Genomic DNA, 18,882 nt, shown 5'->3' with positions numbered 1-18,882 from the left:
ATTTGTCCAACAAACACTCTAGAAATTGTTGTGTGCGTCCAGAGAGAGAGAAGCTTACAGACGACCTCCCGATCCAGCCATGGGAGCCACAGTCTCCTCCACCTTCACGCCCTCTTCCTCCTTCTTCACGACATCGGCGTGCTGCTCCATCAGCTTCACCGTATCGATCTTGGGCGACTTGATCATCTTCACCTTGCGGATCAGCGTGTTCTCCAGAGGATAGATCTTGTTGCACTCCTTCTGAATGCGAGCACCGATCGACTCCATGCACAGCTTCGGAACCAGCGTCGCAAGATCGCACTTCGACACCTCGTCCGTGATGATCTCCACCATCTTCGCACGAATGCGGTGGATCTGAGAGGCCTGCGCGTAGCAAGTCTTCTTGTTCTGGTTGTCCTGCTTGCGGGTGAACGCGATGCAGAACAGACGCAGCTTGTAACCGTCGGTGGTAGACACCTCCACGTTGCACTCAATCAGAGTCTTCCACTTCTTGATCAGAGAACCCAGCTTGTCGCGGGTGATGTCCATTCCGTAGAAGAGGGTGATGCACTTATCTCCCTGCACGTCCTCCACTCGCAGCTTGATCTTGCGGTAACCCTGCTCCTCGTTCTTGCTCAGATCACCCAGATTGGCCTCGAAAATACGTCCCTTCAGACCCTCCGAGGCAATCTTCAATCCCGAAGTACGAGACACGAGCGTCTTGCACACATCACGCACCAGGAACTGGTTAGGGGCACGCACATCGTACCACTCCTTCTTAGCCATGGTATCAATCACCTTCTTTCCCTTTCCCTTCTTACTGACTTTCTTTTGAGACTTGCCTACAAATGGGTTAGAAGCTGGGAAAGAATCACTTTGTTATTTCACAAAGAGCACTAGAAATGCACCTACCAATAGCCATGGTTCACACAACAACAATAGTTGATTTCTGAATTGGAAATGTCCACTCGTAATAATACCATAATAGTGCTCATATATACGCTTATGAATCCTATCGGATTAGATAAATAGGGACCATTCTTTATAAAATCTATTTCTCGATTAATCAGCATATTTTGAATACCAAATTTCTGAAATTGAATGCTTCACTCATTTACTCTTTCAAAGTACAAAATTACAGGTTGGAAGAATGAAAACATACTCAACGATGATCATTCCACTACGAATCGGGCAGCATCGCTCACAGACACTTATTTTCATAATAGATCCCACAGAGACTCATTCGACCGTTTTTAGAAATTCAAAAAAGAAAGGATTTATTCCCTTAAAGCTCATAATGAGTATGGACAAGACACCTGTGAGCGTTGAGCTAGAAATAAGGGCGTATAATGATTCTACAGAGGAAATTGCCTCTTATTTGGATTCGTCCACACAATTGGATACTTTGGATGTTACGATTTCGAGTATATATAGATTTTTGCAGTTTAATCGTCTCTAGAAGTTGAACAGCAACTAGCTACGCTGCGCACCCAGTTGGGTGCTATGATGCAGACTCAGCTGGATGAGCTTTCGGATTCTCTTCGCGTATCTATGAAATTCGCTGTTTTTATGTAGACTGTACAATTGATAAAGGAGAACACAATGAATATGAAAAAGCGCTTTGACGACGTCCGCAAAAACTGTAAAGAGAGCTTGAAGACTTTGGAAACGTAGTGTTCGAATTGGGTGTGATCACGCTAGGAATACGAAGATCGACAAGCTGTACATTGCTCGCAAGAACGTCATGAGCGTCGTAAGCCAAATCCGATTTATCAACGAGCTTCCTGAACGTCTCAAGGTCATGACCACACGTCTAAATGAAGACTACACGTGTCTCAAAGTGGTCTACGACGAATGGATCGGCTACTACTCGTGGATGCAAAAGCTGAAAACGCAGATCAGCGCGATGTCCTCTCCCGAGATGCAGGTTTCCCCTTTTGTCCCCTCTTTGATCCCAGCAATTCGCGGGCGAAATCTACGGCGACTGCTTCGAAAGCATCCTCGCACTCCGCCAGCTCCTGGAAGACAAGCTCTGGGAGCACATCTATCGCTGCCTGCAGCTGGGCCAATCCGATCCTGCCGCGTTGGTGCGCGCTTTGACGATCATCGAGAAGAACCAGCGTCGTCATCTGCGAGCCAAAGACGTATTTCTAGACGGGCGCTTCGCCGTAGTTGCACGATCACGGAGAAGAAGTGGTGTCGTGGATCTTGGAGGATCGCGATTGGGTGGAGGAATGCAAGGATCGGCTCTTGGCTGCAATCCAGCGTCGTTGCGAGTACGCGTTTAACGTTTTTTTGTTCTGTGTGTGTGTGAGAGATAGCAAGGAGAATCGATGAAGGACAAGCTGCGAATCGGAATGCAGCTTCTCGGCGATTTGGATGTCGTGCGAACGAAGCTGGTTCCCTGCTTCCCGCCGCACTACGACATTCTGCAGTTCTTCATCAACCAATACGCGCTGATCGCCAACAACCAGGTGGGTGTCGGTGTCTCTCTCTCTGAGCCTAGATGGAATACTATTACGAGAGCCAGGGATTGGAGCCCGGCGAGATTTTGGTGCTGCTGGAGTGGCTGGATAGTTTCTGCGAGGAAGTGAAGGCGTGGGGCAGCGACGATATCCCGGTGTTTGTCGAGGCGAAGAAGAAACTGCTGGGCAAGTTCGAGCTGGTCTGCACGGTAGAAATGGGCTTTGCTTGCGAGGGTAGACGCAGATGAGTGTGTATTTCACCCGAATTCTGGAGGGAACCGAGCACGTGAGCGAGAACGAGCAGGGAGCGCTCATCTCTCCGTTCCCGGAGCTCATCTTCAAGCTGATCCGGACGCAGATCGAGCTGGCGGACGAGCATCTGAAGGACCTGGCGCTCTGCGAAGTGATCCGAGTTGCAATGTGCGAAAGAGTCAACGGTAGATCTGCATCAGCTCCGTGCAGACGTACATCGATCACTACGAGCCTTTGCTCACGGACTTCTCCGATCGCCAGCTGTGTATGCTGATTAACAACAACAACCATTTGCGATCGCAGATCGAAGACATTCCGAGTATGCTGAGCGCGGATCTCTCGGAGGAGGCGCAGCCCGTGATGGCGACGAATATCGAGCAGATCAGCGCGAAGCTGCTGGATCTCAATATCTTGGTCTCGCACACGATCGCAGATATGATCATCGGCGATATTGACACAGCGAAGGTAAGAGAAGTGAGGGATGGATAAACGTGTTGTAGGTGCTGGAGAATACCTGCTTCACGGAGGACTGGCTGAATCAGGAAGAAGCGGACGGCATTCTCACGATGACGAGCACGTACATGGATTACTTCAACGATCTGAGCGTGTGGATCGAATCGAAGTACTTCCTGGGCGCAATCATGATCGACTGTCTGCACAATAGCGTGAAGCGGTACATGAGGTGCTTCGCGCAATCGAATCTGTACGTTGATGAGTGGATCACGATCGGTTGTCGCATTAAGACCGATTACGATGTAGAAGATGGGGAGGGAGAGAGTGATGCGTAGTGTCTGCTGTCCTACTTCACGAGCGATTATGTGATGAATATAATGAAGAGCAACAATCGAGACTATGCGAATGCCGATTTTGTGGCGACAGTGCTGGATCCGATTCGAAACCTGGAGATCTATTTCAAGTCCCCTGCGGAGATCATCGTGAGCAACAACGAAATCTCGGACGAGGGCTACCGCTTGCTGCTGTCGCTGGTGGGCGGACGGATGATGCCGAACGGAATCAACGCGTTGGTGATGTCGAGATCGGATATGTCGATCGAGGACAAGCTGCTGATCAAGGAAAAGTTCTCGAAGTTCAATTCTCCTGTTTGGTTCCGAACAAACACGATCAGTAAACAGATTTAGTGCATCTTATGGATTGCCTTCTTCAGCTTGTGGATCGATCTTCCCGGATTGAGATTCTTGGGGCAAGCATGCGTGCAGTTCATAATCGCATGGCATCGATACAGCTTGTACGTATCGTCCAGACTCTTCAGTCTCTCCTCCGTCATCTCATCACGCGAATCGGCGATCCATCGGTACGCTTGCTGCAGAATCGACGGGCCCAGATACTTATCGCCGTGCCACCAGTACGACGGGCACGACGTCGAGCAGCAGGCGCAGAGAATGCACTCGTACAGACCGTCCAGAAGCAGACGATCCTCGTGCGACTGCAGGTTCTCCACCTTGTAGTCCGTGCTCACAGCCGACTTCTTCTGCAGCCACGGCTTGATCGACGCGTACTGCTCGTAGAAGTTCGTCAGATCTGTAAGGATAGTAGATGAATAACCACTCAGTACCAGCAACCAGATCCTTGATCACATACAAGTGGGGAAGGGGACGCACGGTGCAAACCTTATTATCCTTGGGGATCTTAGTCAAACAAGCCAAACCGTTCTCGCCGTTAATGTTCATGGCACAAGAACCGCAAATACCCTCACGGCACGATCTATTCTTAGGTCAGTACGCGATATTTCGTACCTTCGGAAGACAAAGGTCGGGTCCTGCTCGTTCTTGATCTTGAAAAGAGCATCCAACACCATGGTTCCACAACTACTCTTCGCAACACATCAGCATATTGTACTCGTTCATGTCAACAGCGTACTTCTCATAATGAGGCTTATTATCTCTCTCATTATCGAAACGGAAGATGGAGAAAATCTTATAGTTCTTCTATAAATGAAAGCGAATGACTACGACAACAGGCTTGTCCTCAGTGGCGTTAATCTTCATATCGGGAGTAGTTGCCATAAAACGCTGAGAAGCAGCCTGTAACATAAAAGGCTGTCTGGCAACACTTCTTGCGATAAATGAAACTCTTGAGGCAAGCATAGGTAATGATTTAGTAGAATTCCAGCCTTAAGAGTAGAAAAGAGTAGAACCGCGGTTTTCGAAACTATTTGTGAAGTGAGCTTTCTGTACAATCGAGGCATGCAGGAAAGGGTAAAAGCACTATTCCAAACGTTTCACGCCAGAATATTAATCTCCCTCCAAATGGGTTCCGATCCATAAATATGTCTATTTTGGAGCAGGTGTCCGTCTTTCACTTCAAATCCTATGATAATGAACAGAAATATCGGTTTTCAGAAAAACTCAACTGCATTGTTGGTCGAAATGGAAGCGGAAAGTCCGCATTGATTGATGCTATCTGCTGTGCTTTAGGATTCGACTTGAAAAGGCTTCGAGTCTCCAAATACAGTGAGTTGATCACTCACCAAAAGGAAAAGTGCCATGTTGAACTTCAGTTTGGGGGAAAGAAGAATGTCACTCTCAAGTTTTCTGCAGATACGCAAGGGACAGTTTGTTTTCGGTACAATGGGAAGCAACTCTCCCGCGAACGACTCCGTCAGACGATAGGAGAGCAATTGGGATTAACAGATCCGATTTTCGTAATTCAGCAGAACCGAATTCAGAGTTACTATGACAATCTAGTCGATTTTCTCCATGAAGTATCAACGCTCGACTGAGTGAACTGTAGACAAATGGAAGTGGAAAGTATCTGGAGTTTTTGCAGAGCTATGAGAAAGACAAGCTGACTCTTCAAAGCCAGCTACAGAGAATTCAACACCTAGTCTGTCAGAAGCAGTTGAGCAATGAGCGATTTCAATCGCATTTGAGATGGGAAGCGCTCAACAGAGAAATCATGCGAATGCAAGGTACTTTAAAGGATAAGCAATCTATTCTGACGGATCAACTCCATCAAGGTATGTTCCTATAACAAAATAGAAAGTAGAATTGTCCGATCTGCGAACGGAATACCAAGAGATTTCGAAAACGCTTCAACAGGAAGAGGAACTCCAAAGTTATCAGCGAGCGTTCCGAAAGCATCAGCAAGTAAAGCAATTGTTCGACTTAGAGTATAGAAAATGAGTGAGATTGGTTCCTCATTAACTCATTTACTTGAGATCAGCAAAAAGATAAGAATGGAAAAAGAGGAATTACAGAGAGCGATTGACTCCTTGGTTATTCAGGAGGATCCTCTGCCTCCTCTCTATCAGAGACAGCGCCAACTGCAGAAGAGAAAGGAAGAGCTGGAACAAGAAGTCATTCCTTCGTTTTCGTATCATGGCTTGGTGATCGAGCAGTTTCATTGGAAACCGGATATTGATGAGTTTGTTCCATGCCTCATTCAGCTCTTGAAGCCATTTCTGACCATTCATCTATGCGATACTTACGAAACATCCAAAGAATTGCTAATGAAACACAAACCAATTCGCATATGGGTAATGGAGCGATTAACGCAGATGCGACTCCCTCCAACCACGATTCAAGAAGGAAACATCACTCTAATCCACCCTTCCACTCTCCTCGCAGATGATACAACACCTATTAATCTCATTAACGCAGTATGTGGCAACACTTACTTTCTGAAAGAAGGAGATCCCAAAGAGTTGACACTTATCATAAACAAACATTCGATTCGAGTCATTACCATGGATGGCTCGATCCATTCTGTGATGTTTCTGTTTGTTCAATTACCAATAGAAAGGATCGCTCCTGGGAGGGTCCATCCACATCGATCGATCGCTTTGGAAGAGAATCACTCGCTTGTCTCCTCAGAAGGAGTGGATGAGCGTTTGTCAAGAGTTACGCACGCTCAATGACCGGATTTTTGAGTGTGAGAATAGCCAAGCGGTTCAGCAGAATGCTGCCAATGCGAAGAAGCTCGTGGCAGATAGACTGGCTTTGGACTCGCTCAATTACCAGCAGCAACAGGTAGAGAAGGAGATTAATACCTTGCAAGAGCAGCAGAAGAGAGAATTGGAATCGATCCCTGTTACCGAGAACGTGGAGGAAAAGGAGGAAGCGGATCTATCGTCTCTGATTACCAGACAGGAAAAGGTTTCAGAGGAAATAGCAAAGAAGGAGCAAGCGATAGACCAGTATGCAGGACCTGGAAGGAATGCAAAGAACGCAAACAAACCAGGGAAACGTCTGAAGATCGTGCCAATGAATGGATCTTCTTCTTCTTCTTCTTCTTCTTCTTCGGAAGAACTTATTGCAGAAATAGAAAAGCTGCAAGCGAGGTTGAAACAGCTGAAGGAGGACATTCAGCTGGAGAACGCAGAGGAACAGACGCAGAACGACGAATCGGTGGAGACTTTGCTGGAGCGAGCGAAGGTGATCGAAGAGGGAATGAATGCGCTCAGCGCTCTCATCGAAAGCACGAACGTCCGCGTGAAAAAGCTGAACGAAGCGACCTTCGAGACGATCTCCAAACATTTCAAATCGTTTTGCAAGCGATTGGTCGTCTATTTGGTTTTGAATAAACTCTAGATCCCAGAGAAAGACATCGAGCTGATTTCCTCTGTACTGGTTTCCCATCCCCATTCACCGATAGGATATTGACAGGGAAATCGCGATTCAAATCCGAAACGACTGCAACGATTCCTGGAAAACAAGTATTCATTGCGTACTCTCTGAAAAGCAGCGTTGGTGGAACTGTCCGGAGGGCAGAAGTCGCTCGTCGCGGTCGCGCTGGTATTAGCCCAAGTGATGTATCACCCATTTCCTCTGTACATATTCGATGAAGTAGGATCGAAGAGCGGGTCGAGACTAGATCGACGCTGCGTTGGACGAAGAGAACACAGAGCGCGTGGTGGGTCTGATCAACGAGGTGATGGTGAAGCTGAACATCCAAGTGCTCAGCATCTCGCACCACGCGTCCTTCCATGCGAACGTGGGGAATGTAATCTCCATCAAACGTGAATGAACCTCCCAATCGATTTGTAACAAACACACAACGCTTTTCTCAAGCTAAGAACGAGGCAAATAATGAGCAGCAAAATTGTCACCGCAACGAGGACCTTTCCACGAATGTCATCCACTGTACACTTATCCTCCTTCTTGATGATCGTGGGAACCAGCGTCAATCCGATAAACAGCAGGATCGCGATGGACAGAAGGATCGAGCACTGACCCACCAGCTTATAACCGCTGATATCCACTCCCGACCCAGTGATGATCGTCTTGATCAGCATCGGCAGACCGATTCCGAAGCTGATATTCAAAATCTGCGCACTGATGGAGTTGTTGATGGCCACGTAGCCGTGACCCGCCGTGGACATCCGCATCGCGTACTGCAGATCGGGGATGGAGAGGTTAATCGCCACCAGCACCAAACCCACAACCACACCAACATTGCTCTGGTGACAATGAAGGAATCCTCGAAAGACTCAAAAAAGAGAGTGAAAGGATATGAATCCAGCGCCGATCAGCAGACTCGTCCATCGCTGGCAGACAGCACTCATCACGAACGCGATGATAAACAGATGAAGGAGCGAGATGATCATCGTCAGAGGGAACAAGTACTCGAACTGCGTTCCTACATGCCACACTCTCCGCTTGCGTACCATGCGTGCACTTCGGAATCAGGTGGTTGAACACGAAGCGACTCGGATTCACCACGACGCGCGTGTAGAACGAGCTCACCGCCGTCTTCACGCCCGAAGCCTTCGCCATCATGGGCTGCGCGTTGTCCACGGGGTTCAGACTCTCCACAGCGATCTCCTCCACAGCCACATCGGCCGCCTCGTTCACGGGCGCTACCCATGACCCACATCCATCACGCCAACCATATTCCATATCATCCTCGTCCATGCCGTCCGCAGACATCAGAGCGGAGTTCATCGCCTCCTGCGCCTACGCATCGTCGCAACCCATCAGCACACACCTCGCGGTTGAAGCGGAAGGAGCGCTTGACCAGCGGAGACAGGCAGATGCACAAGACATAGCCAACGAAAATGACGAGCAGGTAGATGGCCTCCAGTCCGTAGATGGTACCATCGTTGATGAAGATGACCAGACCCAGAAGAGCCAGGAGGAAGAAGATGGTGTCACGCATGAACACCATGCTTCGGATCTCCAGAGGCTTCTCCGAAATCACAGCACAGATACCAGGGATCAGCAGAGTTCCCATCAGACTCGCTCTAGAGATTAGAGGAGAAGAAGAAGAAGAAGAGTAATTACCCAACAATGGAACCGATACCCACATCGATGTACACATCACCGTGAACAATCGTGATGCAGCTGATCACGATCTCAGCAGCCGCCGTGCCGAATGCAAGGAAAGTAGCTCCCGCTACATCTTCCTTTAATTTACACCGTACACACAAAACTTCCAAACTGGGAACTAGGAAGTCGCGGCAAATCTACGCTCAAGGATCAAGTCAAAGCCAACGGTCTGAAGACTGACCAAACAGAAAATGTACAGAATAATCTCCAAAATCACTCCGAACCAATTTCCATCAATCGCTCCGAGACAAAGACTCTGTAAGCCTCCGGTGCAAATCTAATGATGAAACAAAACACGAAGAAACACTTCACCATCGCCAAGCATCATCTTATTCAATAAGTACGCCATGGAAAATGCAGATCCTTTTTTAATAATATGATGGATGTTGTGTTAAGCATTTCGATTAGCCGCGGTTATTCACACAGATGGGTAGTGCTTTTTCATTATCAAATTTGCAAACAAACAGTCAATATAACAACACTATTCATCAAGGATGCGAGAAAGATCATATTCACTAAAACGCTTGAGAGTTGGTAAATACGACATCAACTCGAGAATTGATCTCGGGTTCAAGTTTAAAATTTGGCACACTTCAACGGGGTCCAGTTTCATAGGACCTTTATCACCATCAAAAACAAGACTTTCCAGTTTCCTAATTTAAACACTTAAAAAAAACAACTATACTCTTTTCTGCTTTGTGTTCCTGCGTGATCATAAGCAGTATCCATGTTTCTCAGCACATCACTCAAGTCTTTCAAAGTATCTGCAATCGTACTAGAATAAAAAGACAAGCTGAATCCACAACCTTGGAACTGCATAATTCGAACGTTGAAGGTAATTAACTCGCTCTTCCAAAATGGACTCTACCTCCGCATTCGAAAGTGGTTCTGCATCCAAGAAATCTACGAATCAGAAAATCTGTGCAAAAAAACTCTTTCCTCGTAAAACTTGAGCAACACGAGGGTCGTATTGATCCTGCGGATTGATAGCGCCACTGTCATATGTATCAAATTGATTCATTGCTGTAATAATAATCGAAAAGTAAGAATGGCCATAATCTCCACAATTTTTGCTTTTTTTCAATATTTTGGTAGAGCAAGTACTACGTTTGGTAAATGAAAAAAGACAAGAAAAAATTCATCGATAAAAAGAAAGGAGTAACTTTTGTCCTGGTTGGAAGAAGTCGTTCCGATCCTATGTACTACGAGGAGGGAACGACTCCAAATGTCTTGATTCCGAAGGGAATGGAGGGCAGCTTGGTAGCAGATAAGTAATGTTGCTAATCTGTAGGGAGCTATGTTTGATCACGCTATAAAGCGTTCCCGCGAAGAAGAAGAGGAGGAAAATTACTATGATGAGTACAATGAGTACGATGAGTACGATGAGTACGATGAGTACGATGAGTATGATGAATTTGACGAAAACAATGAAAACGAAGAAGAGGAGGAGGAAGAAGAGAGTTACATGAAACGCCAGAAGGGAAGAATTTATGGAGAGACCACCGATGAATTCGGCTTTCCTCTGGATGGCACGGATTATCAAGCCCACATCAAAGATGCAGGTCCAGGAATCTTCATTGCTCCCGGAGGTGAAGTCCGAACGATCGAAGCCGTAGTCCCTGTTCATCTCCTCAAACACAGACGGATTTGCATTTGGACGAAGAGATTCTGCCTCCTGAACTGCGAAGCAAGCAACTTCCGAAAGCGGTGAACCTGAAATACGGTGAGTCGATCAGCCATCCTGGTTAGGTCTAGAGGAAGTGGATCCAGAACTCTTAGCAGCGATGGATGCTATCGAAAACGAAGATTGGTCTGGAGACGAGCAAGAGGAAGGTTTCATTCCCGACGATTTCGTGCAGCAGGCGATCGAAGACAGGGAGGAAGACGAGGGCTTCGACTTCGACGCGCACATTCGGAACTTGCTGAAGGCTCGCGAAGAGCGCGAGCGCTCGAAAGTGGAGCTGACGGAAGATCGCTACGCGGAGGAGATCCGGATCGAGCCGACGAATCGAAAAGAGCGGGAAATCGATCAGCAATTCAGCGCAGTGAGCGAGCAGAGAGGCGTTGAGCGTAGATTGCGCATCAGTACAGCGAAGAGGAGGGAGACGAAGACGGAGTAATCGTTGGAGGCCCGCTCAAGATGGACGATGCGGTGTTCCAAGTGGGGAAACGTGGAAACGGTGATGGATAGGATGCGTTGGACGAGTTTTTGGAAGACCAGGAGAAGGAAAAAGAGCGCGAGAAGGCCTGGGCGACGCATCAGGAAACGCAGAGAGTGAAATTAGCGACGGTGAACGAAGAGGGCGACTCGGAAGAAGTGGACGAACAGATCGACTTGCAGTTCGCGCGGCCTCCGAAGGAGGAATTCGATTGCGAGTCGATCTGCAGCACGTACAGCAATCTGCTGAATCATCCGAAGTTGATTTCGTGGGAATTGGGGAAGGGTTTGATGCGCAGAACGGTGCGAAAACCCGTGAAGAAGATCGCGTTATCCAAGAAAACTGGATTGCCGATCGTGGAAAAAGGGGAAACCGAGGAAGGAGAAGAAGAAGAAGAAGAGGAGGAGATGGAGCCTGTAGAGAATTTGGGAGCAAAGCGGAATAAGAACGAAACGGCCGAAGAGAAACGTCTGCGAAAGCAGAAAGTGAAGGAAGCGAAGAGCGTAGGAGTGGGGAGTGTGTGCGAAAATAGGCCAAACGACAGCAGAAAAAGCAACTGAAGCAGGCGTTCAAGGAAGAGAAAAAGCGAGCAGCGCGTGGAGGCGAAGGCCGCAATCTGAGTACTTTTACGATAAACTAGATGCGTTGAAATGTTTGTTTGAATGAATGAATGAATGAATGAATGAGCAATCGAATGAATAAATGAATGAATGAGCAATCAAATGAATGAAAAACTGGTTTCATGGTTGATTACCACAAACATCATCGCAAGGATGAATAGCAAATAAAGAGCGCCACTTGCATCATCAAAGGAATGCTTAAGGATTGTGATAATTAACAGCATCGATCAAAGGCTGCGCAACGTCTATTGCTCAGAGCACCCAATTTGCACTACTATTAAACGATTTAATTCCGACTTCCCAAAACGAGTTGCCGGTCACCGACACATTGTAGCAATTTGGAATGTCTACGATTTTATTCTGAGCGATCCAACGTACTTTCCATTGTTACATTGTACTGATATAACAAGCTAAAGGCACTCGCGCTGAGCGTCTCCAAACTCTCCAAATCTAATCGCATTCAACCAACAACACAAAGAAAACTTCGCATTACCAGCGTGCAGTCGTATCTATCTCTTACTCCAGCAATCGCATGTGTGCGTAGTTCGATCTTTTTCAGTTTCGGGAGATCTAGTTTGTAGAGAAAAAGCAACGAATACTTTCTATAACCGTATGAAGAGACTCATCAAAAGCTTTTGAACCCATCCAAAGCTCTTCCAGGTTGGGAAAATCTATTGACAAGAGGCGAAGAACGATGGATACCTCGAAGAATAAACGATTGGTAATTGAAATTAGTGGATTGGAGTGAGGGAGATCCCAGCCGGATTGATCGCAATGCGGGAAGGTTTTTGAATTCGAAGGGTCCCGCATAATCCGCAAAACTCATGTATCTAATTTCGATCGTTTCCAATGCAGCGCAGTTTTTCAATGTGAATGCTCGAGACCAATCACTGTCCCACATGTCTTTATTTTTTGTAAAGGAGTACTCGCCGATAAAGAGCGATTGCAAAGCGTTCAATCCGTCGATTGTGAATTTCCTTGTTTTCATAAAGCATTCGTTTCCGATCTCTATCGACTGTAAGGAACTCAAGTTCGAGGGGATAAAGGTGGGAGAACCAACGAAGGATCCATCGCCTAGGTAAAAGGAGATGAGTTTTGGAAGATCTTTGAATCAAATCATTGATATCTAACTGAATACCATGAAGGTTGAATGGAGCATAATAAAAGTTATTCGACGTTTCATTAATGGTACCAATCCGGATCGTTTCTAATGAGTTCAATTCTTTCAGTTCGAAGCTGCCTGCATAATCACTAAAACTGAACTTGCCGATATCAATTGATTTGATCGAAGCGCAGTTTGTGATGTTGAAAAATCGATCTTCATTCTCTCCATAACCATCCTTATTGAGTGTGAATGAGTTCTGTCCGATTTTCAAGGTTTTCAAAGCATTCAATTTGTCCAATTTGAATATGTCGACTGAACCGAAACATTCATTTCCAATTTCCAATGATTCGAAGGATTCTAAATTCGAAAGACTGAATGAAGTGGAGTTTGAAAAGGACCCATCGCCTAACGAAATGCTTATGAGTTTGGCAAGTTCTAATTCTTATTCTTGCATTGAACGCTTTACCTCTGATATTAAGCGAGCTACCATAGAAATTCAGAGACGTTTCATTAATGGTACCAATCCGGATCGTTTCTAATGAATTCAATTCTTTCAGTTCGACACCGCCTGCATAATCACTAAAACTGAACTTGCCGATATCGATTGATTTGATCGAAGCGCAGTTTGTGATAAGGAAAGATCGATCCTCATTCTCTCCATAATCATTCTTATTGAGTGTGAATGAGTTTTGTCCGATTTTCAAGGTTTTCAAAGCATTCAGTCCGTTCAATTCAAAAGAACCGACATTCGAAAAACACTCATTTCCAATTTCCAATAATTCGAAAGAATTTAAATTCGAAAGACTGAATGAAGTGGAGTTTTTAAAGGATCCATCGCCTATGGATACGGAAGCCAGTTGATTCAATCCGTCCAGATCGAATGAATCAGCGAGGCCGAAACAATCGCTTCCGATTTCCAGCAAAGAAAGAGAAGCAAGCTGAGAGAGATCAAACATCAAAGAATCATAAAATGAACCATCTCCCAACGAAATGGAAGTAAGGCTCGGTAAATCTACGTATCAACACAGCAAACTTTTCAAACCCTTCAATTCCAAAGGACTATTCATAAAGTTGTTGGATTCCTTTCCAATAGTTCCGATTTTGAGTGATTGCAAAGCAGGAAGATTCAGGAGTTCGAACAATTCTCCGTAATAAGAGAAACTGGATTCACCGATTTCGATCGATTCCAGTTGTCTACAGTTCGATATGTGGAACGAACGCGTAATAGCGGGATCCAAAAGAGTTGTCTCGTCTGTGAATGAATTCGATCCCACCTTCAGCGAAGTCAGCTTTTGCAGCCCACTGACTCTAAACTCATTTGCAGAAATGAAGCAGTTATTTCCAATCTCGATGGATTGAACGCCCAGCAATTTGAAAGGAGAAAACGATTTTTTGTTTTTACATGCATGATCGTGAACAACAAAAGAGTCCTGAAGGAAATAGCCACTGCAAGGAGCCATCATAGAATAGATGATCCCCACAATGATCGCTGCCAGCACAATCAAAATAGCAATCGATAACACTAAAATCTTTCCACATTTCGACATCCCAGAACTCTTCGTTTGCACTCTATCCCCGTTCTTTCTGCTACTAGTTCTAGAAACGAATCCTTTTCCATACCGAGGGTATCCTTTCGCCAGAGAATCCACATAACTCCCTTCGTACACTTTATTTCCCTTCTTGTCGTATTCTACCATCGTATTTCCATTGAATTCCTTCACCACTCTCTTCATCTTCCCATCTTCCCATTCTTCTCCTCTGCTAACGTTTCCGTTGAGGTAATAATAGCACATTCCATGCTTCAAACCCTTCTTGTTTTCCTTGTATGCTAAAACCGGATTTCCTGTCGTGTCGCTCTCCACGGTGAATCCATTGAGTTTCGTTGTCTTGGTTCCTCTCACTCCTTTCTGGAAATTACCGTTGAAGATTACATTTCCATTCTTATCATACTCGGTTCCTGTTCCTTCTCGATATCCGTCCTTTAGATATCCTCTGAAGAACAGCTTCCCGTCCTCATAGTTCAATTCGCAAGCTCCTGTAGCTTTTCCATTCACGTATTCAAATTTCGCAAATACGACATTTCCAGGAGTGCGAATAATAGATGCGCCATTAAAGTTATCATTCAGCAGACTGGTTTCGACTGTGTAGCCAGAATGAGGAACTCCTACCGTAACTTCCACCTTTCCATCTTTGTACTGGATGTTTGAGGTAGGGAATTGATCGTATAAGCAATGCTTCCAAGTGTCAACGTCAGCTTGGTTAGCAACACCCGAATCGTTTGTAACCTCGATTAGAGCAATTTCAAGCGATGAATTCCTATTGTTGCTCATCTTTTTTGTGTCAAAAAAACAATTGAATGACGAAAAGAAAAAATTCCACGGGAGTTTCAAACATGGTACTTTGTGAAGTATTGGGTTTTATGGATGTTTAACGAAGGTAGTTCGATCCAAACGATCACCAGCTGCTCCTAAATCGAATTTTAGACTATATCGACGGAAAACTCTGTGCAGATTTTTTGTGGTACAATGTAGGCAGATTGTCAAATTCATCCAATTGCCTTGCTCTAATTTATTCAGCTATACAACTTACATTTGTTAAATAGATATAGGAAGACTTTACATGCTTTATCGATCGTTACAACGATCTGATAGTTTTATCAGTATTATTTGCTTCTTCTTCACCTTCTACTACTGCTACTATAAATCTATTCCTTATATGGGTGCCCTATTGACCATCTCATTCTTCATCACTCGTTACAATTCAAGTCTCTCGTCTATATTTCTCAACATAACGCCAATGGTAACGTGCTGATTCCATTTATAGAACGAATCGTTTTCACACACCAATTCTATGTGTTGTTACTCCATCTCTTTTTCGCGTTTCCACTTTTCTCATTCATTATAACTAGCATTCACTATTCTCTTCACAAAAAGCCTTTAGAGAGACCAGGGCACAAGAACAACTTTACAGTTTTCCACACCCCAATGCAGTCAGTCGCTACCCTTTTTCTAAACAGAGCTAAGTATCGATTCGAAATGGTCTTTACTTCTAAGCCCTGCCTGCTACGAAATAATGACGTTGCTTCAATTTATGAACGTTTCTTACCGCGTCTTGGATGTCAACCCAATATGGAGTAAGAAGGAGAAGCTATTAACCAAGAATCATCAACTGCCCATCATTCGTTATGAGAAGGACAAGAATACATATGAATCAGATCCTAAAAAGATTATTCGGTAGGAATCGCTATCAAAATTCAACAAATAGACATTACATCGAGGATGTCCAGAAGCATTCCTTATCGAGCGAAGAGCTTAAGTGGATCAACTACATCCACAAGGAGGTCATTCCCTCTGTAACTCTTTACAATTTCTCTTCTCTCAACAACATCAAGTCCATTTTCTCTCCTCCTTCGATTTAGACGACTGTACGATTTTATGTACGACCCCCTCTGTTCCCTCAGTCTTCCCAGCCGCTTTGCCGGGCGCCACCTCGCTCCCTACGCTTCTTTTTTCTCCCAACAATTCCAATCCCGAAAGAAGTTCGCTTTTTTCTCCCTCTCCAGCGTAGTCTCGGCGTCACGTACTCCACCTCCAGCGACCATCCGATCGCAGTCGTCGGCGTGCAGATTGCCGAGGCTATCGAGCAAGCGAATGATGTGAATGCAGAGAACAAGGATCCGGACTCCGTGTTCATCAGCGGCAATTCGAGACCGTGCTTGATTGATTTTTTGATGTTTGGAACTCTGCGACAGCTAAAGGATTTGAATGCATTGAATTGTTTGGCGAGTCCGACGGCGATTAATTGGTTTAACACCGTGGACGACGTGCTGCAGCTGCTGCAGATACGAAGACGACTTCAGTATTGGGATGTTTGTTGGACACACTTTTGGATTATGGCACTCGAATTTCTGTCAAAGAAGAAGTGGAACCCTGCCAACACGAAAGTAGGAGTTATTTTTGTTGTCTAACGCTTTGAATCGAGAGCAAGTATGGCTGCGGGAGCAGGCGTTGGAAAAGGAAAAGCAGAGGACAGAAGAGTTGAGACGGCAAATCCAAGAGGAGAGAGAACGCATGGAACTGCTGAAAGCTCAGAATGGAGCGACGGATGAAGACTTTGCTGTAACCGACTCTCTGCATTCTTTTTTTACATGTAGAAGCAACGTAAAATCGGATGGTTGTACGAAGTTCCCGTTATGGAAAAGAAGCAGTCCGACGATTATTTGACTGGGAAGAAAACGATCGATTTGGACAAGGAGGAGAAAAACCAGCTCCAAGATTTGGAGAGTAAAGCTGTGGCAGGCTCTATGTTCCTCGATGGAGAAGACGACGTTACGAATGTTTTGAATTGGAAAATCGAATCATGCATAGCCGAGCGAGATTCGTCGTCGCATTGCCGAAGACCCGTTAATGCAAATCCGTAAAAAAGAGCTCGAAATGACTCGAAGTCATTTAATGAATTCCCAGAAAATCAAAGAAATCGTCAATCTCGTACTTTTTTCGCATGTTTCCTAATTCCCAGCTCCGATCCCAAGGACGTGACATTTCGGTGGATTTCTCTACACTCCACCAAGCAGAGCCCAAATCCACCGGAATAATGCATTTACGAAGAGGTCTCCAAAGCGATTCGAGCGATTCGAGCGAGAGTGACAACTACACTTCCAAACTGCAGCATCGCACGAAACAATCCACACACACTTCGCATCCACGCAATCGAAGCCGCTCCGCCTCACCTCACTCGCATCATGATCGAAGTCGCTCTCGCAGCGGATCGCGTCGCCACTCGCATCCATCGCGTCATTCACATCATTCGCACCATAAACATCGGAGTCATGCCGATTATCACACGCACCGACGATCGCCCAGTCCATCGCAGCGCCATCGAGGGTCTCGTTCGTTTGCTGAATCGCGCGGCGAAAAATCGCACAGAGACGCAGATCGAAGCCAGAAACGCGCAGAAACAGCGGCGGACATGGAAGCGAAGCTGCGAGAAATGCAGGAGAATGCGACGATGGAGGAGGAGGATCGAAAGAAACGCGTGGAAGAGGAAGAAAGGCGAGCGATTGAAGAGAAAAACAAGCAGCCAGTGTTTTTAGCGTGAGTTTGGCGAGGGAAGATGATGTGTAGGAAGATGAATAAGGAAGTGTTTGGGAACGGAGATATGACTTTGGAGGGGCGAATCGCGAGTCGAAGGCATTATAATATGAAAGAATAAGCATATTATGATTTCTTGTTCGAAACAAAATAAGAATTTTGTTGGGTTGTTTTACAGCTTCTTTCATAATATCGAAGGACCCAAGCTAGCGGTCGCATATCCGGAAAAGTACATTCTGGATCGTAGGTTGTGATTCCTAGCTGTATTTCGTTGGATACGTTCAATAGTGTGTCCGATTTTATTATTACAAAGGATCAACTTTGTGGAACATTGATGCGCGTAGCTGTGGGTGAAATCGAAATTGTGGGATATCCCATCCAGATTTCGAGTCACGATTACATGCGTAATGCCTTCAATTTCAATATCTGTTTTATTGTCAAGAAGGGATCGAGTAGTCAGTATGAGTCGATGGTGAAAAAGGTTGCAATGACATTTGAATCGTTAGAGAGACAAAATGGTTTTTTGCAAAGTCCCACTATTCTGGTATTCGTGTTTCTTGTTTCTTTTCGAACCTAGTCCACAATGCGAGACATTTTCGTTCAAATCCATGAAGGATTGTGTCAAAAAAACAGTTGTGACATTTGGCTCAATTCTTCCACGCGCCTTCTTCTCTTCCCGGTCTACCCAGACTCCTCTCTCACCGATCCTCCCTACATCGTTTCATCTCTCCCCGCTCTCCACTCTAGCCCAAAGACTACGAGGTTCCTTATCTCCTGCTTCCAGTCGAATCGATTTTAAGCCTCCTCCCCGACACCGTGATGTTTGAAGTACCAACCCTCCTTCTCTGCGCGCCTAGCAAATTCTACGCGCCATCGACGGCGTTCACTGCGTCTTCTACATCGAGCAGCGAATCGGGCTCGATCG

General features: G+C 45.7%; 10 protein-coding genes; 5 read left to right on the top strand and 5 right to left on the bottom strand.

The window, feature by feature from the left end:
• Window positions 1–19: 19 nt before the first annotated feature.
• GSBLH_T00000491001 (uncharacterized protein) lies at window positions 20–919 on the bottom strand. XM_013038706.1 has 2 exons: window positions 892–919; window positions 20–821 (listed from the first exon to the last, which is right to left on the bottom strand). The coding sequence occupies exons 1-2, from the start codon at window positions 899–901 to the stop codon at window positions 55–57; spliced, it is 777 nt and encodes a 258-aa protein (XP_012894160.1). The 5' UTR covers window positions 902–919; the 3' UTR covers window positions 20–54.
• Window positions 920–1,129: 210 nt separating this feature from the next.
• GSBLH_T00000490001 (uncharacterized protein) lies at window positions 1,130–2,267 on the top strand (the record flags this gene model as incomplete). The annotated part of the gene is made up of 5 exons (XM_013038705.1): window positions 1,130–1,403; window positions 1,439–1,524; window positions 1,555–1,649; window positions 1,681–1,906; window positions 1,938–2,267. The coding sequence occupies 5 exons, from the start codon at window positions 1,130–1,132 to the stop codon at window positions 2,265–2,267; spliced, it is 1,011 nt and encodes a 336-aa protein (XP_012894159.1).
• A 1,551-nt stretch (window positions 2,268–3,818) lies between these two features.
• On the bottom strand, window positions 3,819–4,799 carry GSBLH_T00000489001 (uncharacterized protein). XM_013038704.1 has 5 exons: window positions 4,673–4,799; window positions 4,554–4,642; window positions 4,451–4,522; window positions 4,270–4,418; window positions 3,819–4,235 (listed from the first exon to the last, which is right to left on the bottom strand). The coding sequence occupies exons 1-5, from the start codon at window positions 4,718–4,720 to the stop codon at window positions 3,832–3,834; spliced, it is 762 nt and encodes a 253-aa protein (XP_012894158.1). The 5' UTR covers window positions 4,721–4,799; the 3' UTR covers window positions 3,819–3,831.
• A 184-nt stretch (window positions 4,800–4,983) lies between these two features.
• GSBLH_T00006074001 (uncharacterized protein) lies at window positions 4,984–6,364 on the top strand (the record flags this gene model as incomplete). The annotated part of the gene is made up of 5 exons (XM_013038703.1): window positions 4,984–5,418; window positions 5,448–5,673; window positions 5,703–5,803; window positions 5,833–6,315; window positions 6,344–6,364. 5 exons carry the CDS (start codon window positions 4,984–4,986, stop codon window positions 6,362–6,364), a joined length of 1,266 nt encoding a protein of 421 aa, XP_012894157.1.
• A 174-nt stretch (window positions 6,365–6,538) lies between these two features.
• GSBLH_T00000488001 (uncharacterized protein) lies at window positions 6,539–7,682 on the top strand (the record flags this gene model as incomplete). Its single annotated transcript, XM_013038702.1, has 5 exons — window positions 6,539–7,216; window positions 7,247–7,279; window positions 7,311–7,371; window positions 7,401–7,501; window positions 7,530–7,682. The coding sequence occupies 5 exons, from the start codon at window positions 6,539–6,541 to the stop codon at window positions 7,680–7,682; spliced, it is 1,026 nt and encodes a 341-aa protein (XP_012894156.1).
• A 463-nt stretch (window positions 7,683–8,145) lies between these two features.
• On the bottom strand, window positions 8,146–9,341 carry GSBLH_T00000487001 (uncharacterized protein; the record flags this gene model as incomplete). XM_013038701.1 has 7 exons in its annotated part: window positions 9,291–9,341; window positions 9,150–9,260; window positions 8,939–9,120; window positions 8,643–8,898; window positions 8,545–8,611; window positions 8,323–8,514; window positions 8,146–8,294 (listed from the first exon to the last, which is right to left on the bottom strand). The coding sequence occupies exons 1-7, from the start codon at window positions 9,330–9,332 to the stop codon at window positions 8,146–8,148; spliced, it is 999 nt and encodes a 332-aa protein (XP_012894155.1). The 5' UTR covers window positions 9,333–9,341.
• Window positions 9,342–9,453: 112 nt separating this feature from the next.
• On the bottom strand, window positions 9,454–10,004 carry GSBLH_T00000486001 (uncharacterized protein; the record flags this gene model as incomplete). XM_013038700.1 has 4 exons in its annotated part: window positions 9,454–9,636; window positions 9,669–9,758; window positions 9,790–9,886; window positions 9,917–10,004. The coding sequence occupies 4 exons, from the start codon at window positions 10,002–10,004 to the stop codon at window positions 9,465–9,467; spliced, it is 447 nt and encodes a 148-aa protein (XP_012894154.1). The 3' UTR covers window positions 9,454–9,464.
• A 276-nt stretch (window positions 10,005–10,280) lies between these two features.
• GSBLH_T00000485001 (uncharacterized protein) lies at window positions 10,281–11,782 on the top strand (the record flags this gene model as incomplete). The annotated part of the gene is made up of 7 exons (XM_013038699.1): window positions 10,281–10,595; window positions 10,625–10,706; window positions 10,739–11,028; window positions 11,058–11,144; window positions 11,175–11,410; window positions 11,441–11,645; window positions 11,675–11,782. The coding sequence occupies 7 exons, from the start codon at window positions 10,281–10,283 to the stop codon at window positions 11,780–11,782; spliced, it is 1,323 nt and encodes a 440-aa protein (XP_012894153.1).
• Window positions 11,783–12,117: 335 nt separating this feature from the next.
• GSBLH_T00000484001 (uncharacterized protein) lies at window positions 12,118–12,867 on the bottom strand (the record flags this gene model as incomplete). XM_013038698.1 has 4 exons in its annotated part: window positions 12,465–12,867; window positions 12,362–12,433; window positions 12,246–12,332; window positions 12,118–12,212 (listed from the first exon to the last, which is right to left on the bottom strand). Exons 1-4 carry the CDS (start codon window positions 12,661–12,663, stop codon window positions 12,118–12,120), a joined length of 453 nt encoding a protein of 150 aa, XP_012894152.1. The 5' UTR covers window positions 12,664–12,867.
• Window positions 12,868–17,488: 4,621 nt separating this feature from the next.
• Window positions 17,489–18,086, top strand: GSBLH_T00000483001 (uncharacterized protein). XM_013038697.1 has 2 exons: window positions 17,489–17,960; window positions 17,991–18,086. Exons 1-2 carry the CDS (start codon window positions 17,836–17,838, stop codon window positions 18,076–18,078), a joined length of 213 nt encoding a protein of 70 aa, XP_012894151.1. The 5' UTR covers window positions 17,489–17,835; the 3' UTR covers window positions 18,079–18,086.
• The last annotated feature ends 796 nt before the right edge of the window (window positions 18,087–18,882 follow it).

Source organism: Blastocystis hominis (genome assembly GCF_000151665.1).
Source record: "Blastocystis hominis, Singapore isolate B (sub-type 7) whole genome shotgun sequence assembly, scaffold_0".
Lineage (NCBI taxonomy): Eukaryota > Bigyra > Opalinata > Blastocystidae > Blastocystis > Blastocystis hominis.
This window is presented reverse-complemented; position numbering and strand designations above follow the sequence as displayed.

What these genes read in the sequence shown, in the direction of transcription:
- GSBLH_T00000489001 (XM_013038704.1), bottom strand. Translation starts at nt 4,720, where the DNA reads ATGGCAACTACTCCCGATATGAAGATTAACGCCACTGAGGACAAGCCT. An exon ending in CCGACCTTTGTCTTCCGAAG is followed by an intron (nt 4,419 to 4,450) that starts GTACGAAATATC and finishes ACCTAAGAATAG; the next exon opens with ATCGTGCCGTGAGGGTATTT. An exon ending in GATCAAGGATCTGGTTGCTG is followed by an intron (nt 4,236 to 4,269) that starts GTACTGAGTGGT and finishes CTATCCTTACAG; the next exon opens with ATCTGACGAACTTCTACGAG.
- GSBLH_T00000483001 (XM_013038697.1), top strand. Translation starts at nt 17,836, where the DNA reads ATGGAAGCGAAGCTGCGAGAAATGCAGGAGAATGCGACGATGGAGGAG. An exon ending in AAGCAGCCAGTGTTTTTAGC is followed by an intron (nt 17,961 to 17,990) that starts GTGAGTTTGGCG and finishes GATGATGTGTAG; the next exon opens with GAAGATGAATAAGGAAGTGT.